The sequence below is a fragment of the Indicator indicator genome, chromosome 16 (genome assembly GCF_027791375.1).
Source record: "Indicator indicator isolate 239-I01 chromosome 16, UM_Iind_1.1, whole genome shotgun sequence".
In the NCBI taxonomy this organism is placed as follows: Eukaryota; Metazoa; Chordata; class Aves; order Piciformes; family Indicatoridae; genus Indicator; species Indicator indicator.
Window position 1 is genome coordinate 20776773 of NC_072025.1, and position 10241 is coordinate 20787013.

At 51.5% G+C, this 10241-nt stretch overlaps 1 protein-coding gene across 3 annotated transcripts in view; it reads left to right on the forward strand.

Annotated features, from left to right (window-relative positions):
• Positions 1-6717, forward strand: part of CHD2 (chromodomain helicase DNA binding protein 2) — a 46710-nt gene extending 39993 nt beyond the window's left edge. For all 3 annotated transcript variants that reach the window (XM_054387809.1, XM_054387810.1, XM_054387811.1), the window contains 5 exons: positions 496-674; positions 1083-1182; positions 1717-1933; positions 2291-2540; positions 3306-6717. In XM_054387809.1, the coding sequence (XP_054243784.1) occupies positions 496-674; positions 1083-1182; positions 1717-1933; positions 2291-2540; positions 3306-3639 (1080 nt within the window). In that variant the 3' untranslated portion in view covers positions 3640-6717. The remainder of the gene's footprint in view (positions 1-495; positions 675-1082; positions 1183-1716; positions 1934-2290; positions 2541-3305) is intronic.
• The last annotated feature ends 3524 nt before the right edge of the window (positions 6718-10241 follow it).

The window sequence follows — 10241 nt, forward strand, 5'->3', positions numbered from 1 at the left end:
AACACCTCTGCTATGAGGATAGGCTGAGGGAGCTGGGGGTGTTCAGCCTACAGAAGACTCCAGGGGGACCTTAGAGCTGCCTTCCAGTACATGAAGGGATCCTCCAGAAAGGCTGCAGAGGGACTTTTCATGAGGGTGTCTAGAGACAGGACACCCTGTCAGGGGAATGGTTTGAAGCTGAGGGAGATTAACTTTAGACTGGATCTTGGGAAGAAGTTCTTAAAGTGTGAAGGTGGTGAGACTTTGGAATAGGCTGCCCAGGGAGGTTGTGGATGCCTGGTGTAGATGATGTCTGAGGTCCCCTCCAACCTGAGCCTCTCTATGCTTTGTTGCTGCATGTCTAACATATTGCTGTTTCCAGAGCTGATTTCTCCTTGTCTAATGATCAGACAAAGCTAATACTTCATGCTGATGCAGCTCTGTCTGATTACCAAGGGAACAGTAGAGAGCCCTGTGCCAAATGAATCCCTTTGTGCTCTCTGTTGCTTTTTCAAGTGCAAGGAAAGGATGAGACCAGTCAAAAAAGCCCTGAAGCAGCTTGACAAGCCTGATAAGGGACTGACAGTTCAAGAGCAGCTGGAGCACACACGCAACTGCCTCCTAAAGATTGGGGACCGCATCTCTGAGTGCCTTAAAGCCTACAGTGACCAGGATCATATCAAGCTGTGGAGAAGGTGAGGGACCATTCTGCTTTCTTTGGTTGGTCTATGATGTTTAACATGGTAGTCATAGGCTGCTGGCTTTGATGTGGGTGAGTGTGAAATTTGCCTCTTATTTAAGCTGTGCAGTCTGGTGTTCTCTAGCCCACTCAGACCATGACCAGTCTCAGGTGAGGATTTTGCCTGCAGGTTGCACTGCTTTAATTTTGATCAATTTCAGAGATAATTTCGATAAATCAGTTCAAACTTCTTTATCTTACTTTGAAGATCTCAACTTGTTCCCAGCTCTCTTAATCATCCTGTCCTGAGCTGGGTTGAGATTCTTTTTCCAGAGAGGCAGAGCTGATTTGATGCCGATATGAAAGTGATTGCCAGTTAAACTGCTGATGTAGCAATTAACAGAACATGTTCACATCCTTCCAGGAACCTATGGATATTTGTGTCCAAATTCACAGAATTTGATGCCAGAAAACTGCACAAACTCTACAAGATGGCTCATAAGAAAAGATCACAGGAAGAGGAGGTGAGACCTTGAAGTGTCTTTTCTCTGAGACTTGTCCCTCTTGAAGTGTCAGAACTTTCTGCCTCTTACCATGGGCTTTCTTTATTGCTATTGGCAGCCTGTGATTTTCCTGAACATCTGCACAGTCTGGTTGCCTTTGCCTCCTCTCTCGTGGCATTTCTCCCTTCACCTAGCACTACTGGTCACTTTGTCCTGGCTGTCCTGACCAAGAAAAAAAAGTTGCTTGATGTGGCACATTGTGCTGAGTTGACCTTTAGAGTGAAAAGCCTGGGAGTTCTGCCCTGTAAAGAGAGGAAGTAAAAACAGCCACATGGGGCAAACCTGTGCAGCTCCTCCACACCATATTTGTTCCACTGCTGTTTGTGCCGTGCTTGGGCACAGGTTGTTCACCAAATCCTCAGAGGTGTGTTGTTATCCACAGCCTGGGGAGTCTGCAGCAAAATCCAGAGCCTGCCAGGCAAGACTGCTGCTCTTGTAGTGTCAATCTTGTGGTGGGAGGGCTCTTGAGCTGTAGCCCTCTCTTGTACCTTGCAGGAGCAAAAGAAGAAGGAGGACATGTGCAGCATGAAGAAGCCGTTCCGCCCAGAGCCCTCGGGCTCCAGCCGCGACTCTGTGATGTCCCAGTCTCACGTGCCTCACAACCCTCACTCCCAGAAGATCCACTTGCCCCCTTCCCATGCCCAGCAGCAGATGCATGGGCACCCACGTGACAACTACGGCCATCCAAACAAGAGGCATTTCAGCAACACAGGTGAGCACTGGCAGGCCAGGAGCAGCCTTCCCTTCTTAACCTAATGGCTGTTTGCTGTTGGACACAAAGGCTTCTGGGGCTTATGGCAGGGCAGGTTTAAAGGTGATGAAATGGGACATCTGTTACTGCTGCACTGACTTGTTACTGAAGTAGAAAACTCGATGTGGCAGTGATGGAAAGAGTGTGAGGACAGAGCAAGGTTTGCTGGAGTAATGACCTTAAAATGGCTTAGGCCAGAAGGGATGTGACAGGGAATGCCAGGGAGGAGACAAAGGGGCACAGCAAGAGTTGCCAGCAAACAGTGGGTTCATAGCAAAGCATGGAAGACCCTCACCAGTGGTGCTTTCCTCACTGCAGACCGAGGAGAATGGCAGAGGGATCGAAAGTTCAACTACGGTGGCAACAGCAACCAGATGTGGGGCGGGGAACGGCACCACCAGTACGAGCAGCACTGGTACAAGGACCACCACTATGGGGACCGGCGGTCTCGCGGGGAGCCCCACCGCAGCTCGGGCAACTACAGACCAAACAACCTCTCCCGCAAGAGGCCCTACGAGCAGTACAACAGCGACCGAGACCACAGAGGCCACCGGGACTACTACGACAGGTAACCACCCTGTGTCTCGTGGAGAAGCACCTGGGAGTCCTGGGGGACAAGAAGTTCTCCATGGGACAGCAATGTGCCCTGGTGGTCAAGAGGGCAAATGGTATCCTGAGGTGCGTTAAGAAGAGTGTGTCCAGCAGATTGAGGGAGGTTCTTCTCCACCTCTGCTCTGCCCTAGTGAGGCCCAACTTGGAATGCTGCATCCAGCTCTAGGCTTCCCAGTTCAAGAAGGACAGGGATCTACTTGGAGAATCCAATGGAGGGCTATGAGGGTGATTAAGGGACTGCAGTGCTGCCTTAGAAGGAAAGGCTGAGAGTCCTGGGGCTGTTTAGTCTCGAGAGGAGAAGACTGAGAGGGGATCTAATAAATGTCTATAAATATCTGAGGGGTGAGTGTCAGGAAGGAAGGGACAGGGACAGCCTCCACTCACTTGTGCCCTGTGATAGGACAAGAGGCAATGGATGGAAAGTATAGCACAGGAAGTTCCACCTCAGCATGAGGAAGAACTTCTTTACTGTGAGGGTCACAGAGCACTGGAACAGGCTCCTCAGAGAGTTTGTAGAGTCTCCTTCTCGGGAGACTTTCAAGATTCATCTGTGTTCCTGTGTGACCTGTGCTGGATTCTACGGTCCTGCTCTGGCAGGGGGGGTTGGACTCCCAGATCTCCAGCAGTCCCTTCCTACACTTAACATCCTGTGATGCTGTGATCCATGGGAGGTGCTCCCAGCAGGGGTGCCCAGGCTTTCCCCCTTGTTATCTCTCTGCAGGCACCACCACGATTCCAAGCGTCGACGATCCGATGAGTTCAGGCCCCAGAACTACCACCAGCAGGATTTCCGACGGATGTCTGACCACAGGCCCCCCATGGGCTACCATGGCCAGGGACCCTCGGACCACTACCGGTCCTTCCACACAGACAAATCGGCAGATTACAAACAGCCACTCCCTCCGCCTCACTCTGCCATGTCGGACCCTCGCTCTCCGCCCTCTCAGAAATCCCCCCACGATTCCAAGTCACCTCTCGATCACAGGTCACCTCTGGACAGGTCCTTGGAACAGAAAAACAACCCAGACTATAACTGGAACATTCGGAAAGTGTAGAGTGGCGGAGAGGGGCGAAGCGGACATCTGAAACGCTTGGTCTGATGCAGGAGCAGCTGCTTTCTCCAGGCCAGCAACCAGAAAATCTGAACATGCTGCTATCATCTTGCTGGGTCAAGGAGGATTTTGAGGGAGTAGGTGGAGGAAGAGATTCCCTAACTCTTGGTTCTTGTTTGGATTCCCGTTTCCTTTCCCCTCTTCTACAACTGATCATCGGAAACAGCCTTTCTCTGTCTCATTCTTAGTTTTGCTTTTCCTTGTCTGATGGACCCAAGGGAATTCTCCCCAGCCAGTGTTTCCCCAAACCAAGAAGGTGGATCCGTGCTGCTTAGGATGGTGGAGAAGGTTGTGTGCCTGCTCTGACTTGATGTTACCTGACAGATGCTGCTTTGGGATTGGGGATAAACTGGTTGGACTGGGCTGGCCTTGGTGTGTAACCAGCATAGGGCAATGAGAGGATATATTTGAGGGGAGGGACACAAGTGTCCCTTATCTGCCAAGCTTGGTTGAAGGAGGGACAGGAGAGTCCCTCAACAGTCAAGCTTGGCTGAAAGAGGAACTCCATGTCCCTGCAGAGTGACTCCAAAGGAGTTGGAGCTATGCTGGTGACAATCTATTGCTTTCCTGGCCATGTTACCATTTCTGTGTCTTTATCCATTTCAAGAAACTGGCTCTGCTTTGATTGCTGTTGTGTCCCCTGCAACAGAAGAGGTGTGGTGGATCTTCCTCCCATTTCCAGGGCTGGAACTGGCAAATCTTGGCTCTGAGGGGCTTTGGGATATGTGAAAAAAAGGAAAAAAAGAAAGACAGACTCCTTTAGTAAAGGCTTAGTTCACTTCTAACCAACAGGAAAGAAATTGGGGTGAGAACAGTATTTATCTTAACAGAACTCCTCTTCCCTCCTGACACGAGCATCTTGGATGGTAGAGAAGCTAACAGATGCTGTCTGGAAGCTGCAAGGTCAAAAGATGGCTCTGGGCATCTGGGGATCCTGAAATTCCTAATCTCTTTGCCACTGAAGTGCTCCAGTCTTTGGGCAAGTCATTTCTCTCTGTGCTTCTCTGCTGAAACCCAAAGGATAAGAGTTGGTAGAGCAGATTTAAAGAGGAATCCAGAGGACTGATCCCTGCTCAGGGAACAGTTCCCTTCCTGCCACCAACCCAGCAATCAGAAGTAGCTCTGAATTGCTAAAGGTACCTGCTCTGAAAGACCTTCTCTCTGTCTAAATTGGAAATGTGCCTGGGGACTTAACACCTGAGTGAGCAGGGAGAGAATGAGGAATTCAGGACTGGGTTCTAAAAATCCTTGGAGCAAGTGTCTCAGGAGCCCAGCATGGCAGAGGGAAGAGAGGAGTCTGCAGCCCAGCACAGTGGAGTTCAGAGCATACACTCCTCCAAGTATTTGAGCCACAGTGTCCAGCCTGGAGACTGGCATGGTGAGAGGGTCAGAAGAGGCTTGGGTGATTGTTTGTCAGGTCCCAGGTCTTTGTAGAGTCACATCCCCAGAGACCACAAAGCTCTCCTGACAGCCGGGCTGCCCAGAGCATGGTGTCAGGGGATGTGCCACCTCCCAGAGCTCAGTATTCAAGACAAGCCTGTTCCAGACTCCTCTTTTTGCTGGGGGACAGGAGCTGGGCCTCCTATTAAACTGCCAGTATCTGATCCTAATAAGCTGTGATGTCCTTTCCCCAGAAGACTGAAGGGAGATGGCTGTTCAGGGCTGGCTTCCTGACTGCAGCCAGCACCTTGGAAGGTGCACACAAGCCAACACTAATGTCCCCTGTCCCCCCTCCATGCAGTGCATCCCTTGCAGTTTGCTGCCTTCACTCCTTGCTGAGCCCACTGCTGTAAGGGGGCACCCAAGCTGCGGTTTGCTCCCCTTATCCCCTTTTATTTTACAGAATGTTCCCCAAAGGCAGGGCAGTTTTTCTTCCTCAGGGGCACTGCACTGCCCCCAGAAAGTGTTTACCTGCTCAGGAGGAGGTGAAGGCAAGTCTTCCACAGCCCCCCTTGGAGCTGCCAGGTGATGGGAGGTGTTTCTCACTAAGCTGTGATTGCAGGCACGCTTGCTGTGGTGGTATTCAACAAAGAGGTCCTTTCTTTTCAGAGGTATTAGCTTTTAATGGGAAAATGGAAGAAACCTCAGAGGGGCATAAAGAATTGCTCTTTTTGTTCACCAAGTAGTGCTATCATGGTGGAAAGTTTGTGCCATACACTTGTAGCAAAAGGCAGTACTGGCCAGACCAGTCTTAACAGTTGGTGCAGGAAAACTTGGAACCCCACCCCAGCAAGAGGCATTTTCTGTGTCCAAACATGGGGGATTCTGCACATCCCAAGCTCCAGCAGTGAGGTGGGTTGGGGTTTTCCTTCTTATGCAACAGCAAAAAGCTTCACCCATGTCCTCCAAAGAGCTGTCCCTGCTGTCCTGTTAGCCTGGCACTGAAGTCACACTCTTGTGGTGGGTGGAGTCTTCACTGGCTTTGTCTTTAATGAAGCTGCAGGACTAGATTTAGGAGAAAATGCTCCCTGAGCACACGCACAACACAGGGACCATAACCAGACACAGTCACTTGGGTGCAGGTGGGATTGGAGGGGACAGGTCCACAGTCACAAACGTCCCTGCCGTGTTTGTGGCAGCATCTGGCTCAGCTCTTCCTTCTGAAGCGGCTGTGGGATCGGCTCTCTGCTCTTTGCAGAGGAAAAGTAGCAACTTGCTGGGGTTTGATTTTTAAGACAAAAAGAGTTTTTCAGCCTGACTGCTTTGGAAATGGTGGAAAGTTGTGAATTCACAGGATGGAAACCCTGCAGACTGAAAGCTGCTGCAGGGACAGGCCCAACTCAAACGGATACTTAGCAGCGCTCCGAAGTCCTTTCTGGGAACAGTTCTAAGTGATCCACACAAAATCCTGCTCTACTTTCACCCATTTCTTCCTGACCTCCACCTCCCCTCGCTGGGGAGAGAAGGACTCTTACTGTAAAAAAATGTGGACTTTTAAACCTATTGACTAAAAAAAAAAAAAACCCCACAAACCCAGTAATTAATTTATATTTGTGAAGAAAAAAATAATTAAAAAAAAAAGCCACTGTCCTAGTGATTTCTGCTGTAAATATGTTGTTTATATAGTATGTATGAAATTTTCCTACCTTGTAAAACTGCTGTACTTTTGATTCTTGTATATTAAAAAGTGTTACTGAGATTTTCAGAACCGGGCCAGTGGCTTGTGTCTGGGAGGTGGGGATGGGGTGGGGTGGGGGGGTGGGAGCACAGAATTAGAATCATGCAGATGATGTCCTGTTGCCAGCACATAGAAAACGAAATCATAAAATGGCCTGGGTTGGAAGGGACCTCTAAAAGTCATCCACTCCAACCCCCTCTGCAGTCAGTGGAGACATCCTCAACTAGATCAGGTTGCCCAGAGCCCTGTCGAGCCTCACCTTGAATATCTCCTGGGACTGGGATCTCAACCACCTCCCTGGGCAACCCATTGCAGTGTTCCATCACCCTCATGGTGAAGAACTTGTTCCTAATATCCAATCTGAATCTCCTCTCATTTCAAACCATTGTCCCTGGTCCTGTCACTGCAGGCCTTTGCAAAGAGTCCCTCTGCAGCCTTCTTTTAGCTCCTCTCTGGTACTGGCAGGCTGCTATTATGCCTCCCTGGAGCCTTCTCCAGGCTGAACACCCCCAGCTCCCTCAGCCTGTCCTTGCAGCAGAGATGCTCCAACGCTCTGACCATTTTCCTGGCCCTCCTCTGGACCCTGCTCTATCACGTCCATGTCCTCACAGTGGTGAGGGCTCTGAGCTGGAGGCAGTGTTCCAGGTGAGGTCTCAGCTGGGGTTTGTTCCGGGCTCACAGGGCCCTTCCTGCCAGCCAGGGGCATGCCGGGATGGGTGTTTTCACCCTGCAGGATTTAGCATGTTCTTCTTGGCTGCTTTACATAGTTCACAGTCTTGTGGTGACAGAGACTTGGAAACCCCTTTGGATGGGAATTTCCACCCGATCAAGTGAAGCTATGAATTTCCTTGCCCCTTTCCACTGGGATTTCATTGGGGTGGTACCGAAGTTTATGTCTTTATCCATCCTCCATCTCTTGTGGGTGTCTTCCGGGGAGAAGTCCTCTTTCTCTAGGGTAAGTGCTGCTCCTGCTGCATCAGTTGAGTTCTCTCTTCCGTCCCTAGCCCCTGCTGAGCGGGATGTGCCTCTCCCCTCTCCCTGGGTGGGATGTGATGGCATCCTGTGGGCTGCTTTGGTCTTTACCTTCCATCCGTTCACAGTGAGGCCCACAGGGCAGGACAGGGTGCAGGGACTGGAGCCATTTCTCCCACGTTACAAGAGCTCATTGTGAGCAGGACTTTTCACACCTGGAGCCACTGCGTCCAGCCCTTCCCCAGCCTCTCTGCTGCTGAGCCAAGTTTCAGCCAGGAGTGAAATTTCACAGCTGAGTTACATTATCCCCAAAATGGATTTCCTAATGGAAAGAGTGACCAGCTGCTAGCAGGGGGGGCTGTGGCAGGGAGGGGGCTCAGCTGCAGGGAGGCACAGGGACTATGGGGAGCTGCTCTGGGTGTCCCTGCCTGGAGCACAGGGATATGAACCCACCCAAGGCAGGTGATCCTTCTAATTCAGCACTGCCTTCATCTCTTACCTGCAGGAAAGCTGGAGAAGCAGAGGCCTGAGGAGCTGGAGCAATGGAGCTGGTAAGGATATGGACATTGGGGGGACACTGGGATCTGCTCCCTGGCACAGCTGATCCCCAGCACTCCCCTGCCAACAGCGCCATGCTGCAAGCAGTTAAATCCTGAGGCCTCAATAAAGCTGATGGGAAAACATCCCCTTGGTGTGAACCAAGCTCCTACAGCTCCTTAGGCCCAGCTGGTCCCACAGCCCTGTATCTGCCACTAGGTCTTGGCCCATGTGGCTCTGTGGCTATCCCAGAGTGCTGGCCAGGACCAGGGGCTCAGCCTGGGCTGTGTCCACATTGCACAGGCTGGAGCTGTGGTCACTGCCACTGGTCCATCTCAGTGAGGGGAACCATTACCCAGGCTGGTTGGCAAAGCTGTTGTGCAGGGGCAGGGAGCAGGCTCCCAGCCAGCCCAGAAGGCAATGGGGAGGCCGAGAAGTGTCCTTTGCTTTATGCTGTGCCAGAGCTGCTGGACCCTCTAGAGAGCAGCCAGGTCCCAGCAAAGCCCCATTTTTCTGGTGAACAACGTTCTGCAGTTGGGGTTGTTCCCAGACAGCTGGTATGAGGAGCAGCTGGGTGGCCACCCTGCCCTTGCTCACACCGACGGGTTGGATGCAAAGCTCTGAGGAAGACAAAGCTCTGGACTGAGACCAAAGACAGATAAAAATTTGTGGCACTTTGAGCAGCTCCCCATCACAGGATGATGTGGTTCAAAAGGGTAAGATGGAACTGGACCTTGGTGCCCTCAGGGACTGCCCACAGAAGCTGGGGCTGCACCCCCATCACCCATGGACCATGACCTGGGGAGCAACTTGAACCTGTCAGAGATGCCATAGTGTCCCTTCATGGCCTGTGTCTTCATCACTCACCTGCCACATGACTAACAAGGGTGGGACATCCTGGTCCGTAAGGGGTTGTTATCCCCTCACAACAGCACTTGTTCTCCCCAGATGTGAGTGTGCTCTTGCTGCTTGCTGGCTGCCCAAGGCTGGTGAGCGGGAGACCATTGGTGACCTGCTGGCAGGGCAGCAAGCAAGGCACATCCCTCATCTCCCTGCACTCTGGGTGGATTTTGCGACTGAGGACTTGGCTGAAGCCAAGCTCCTGTGAGCTGGTGTAAGCGGTGGCAGGAGTGGCTTTGGCTCTTTCTGAAAGCTCCTGGTACTTCAGGGCTCCAAAAGAGGGGGAGGCTGGCTCTCAAATCTCTGGTGCTGGGTGTCTCTCCATGGCTTTGCCCAAACAATGTCTGTTTGCACTTGGTGTCCAGCTCAGCCTCATCATCTTCCTGGCCCCAGCTGCTAGGGTAGGGAGGAGTCCTTCAGCCTTTCAGAAGATGAAAATGAGCACTAACATTTGCAGGTTTCCCTCATTAGAGGGCAGTAACAGACCCAGCCGGGCCGAGAGCAGTGCCCAAGAAAGGAAGGCACTATTGACAGGGGAAATTTCGAGGGTACAGATCCCAGCTGCTGAGGAGGAGAGCAGGGGGAAAGTGACCATACAGGCTTGGCCTCCATTGCTGCACACCTCCAGTAAATTTATTATCTCTCTCCCTCCCCCACCCCCTTTTTTATTCTTTTCATCTGGTGGTAGAGAGATAAAAACTCAAGAGTGAAATTCTCAGGAGAATTCAGGGCAGAAATCAACTCCCCAAGGGCCAGAGGTGGAAGGAAGCTGCAGGAAGAGGGCAGCAGGGCTCAGCACGTGGGGAACAAAACAAGACCCACTCATTCTTTGTCAAAAACCCTCAAACTTTACTTGTGTTTCAATAAATAATTTACAGTATATACAGGTGGTGACACTCCTGTGGGTCTCAACACAGGGAGGAGGTGGGGGAAGGGTTTCTCCTCCCCTTCCCTCCCCCCTTTGCCTATGTATTTGCTTGTTTGTTTCCAAGTATTGGGTCTTTCTTGGCCACACTTC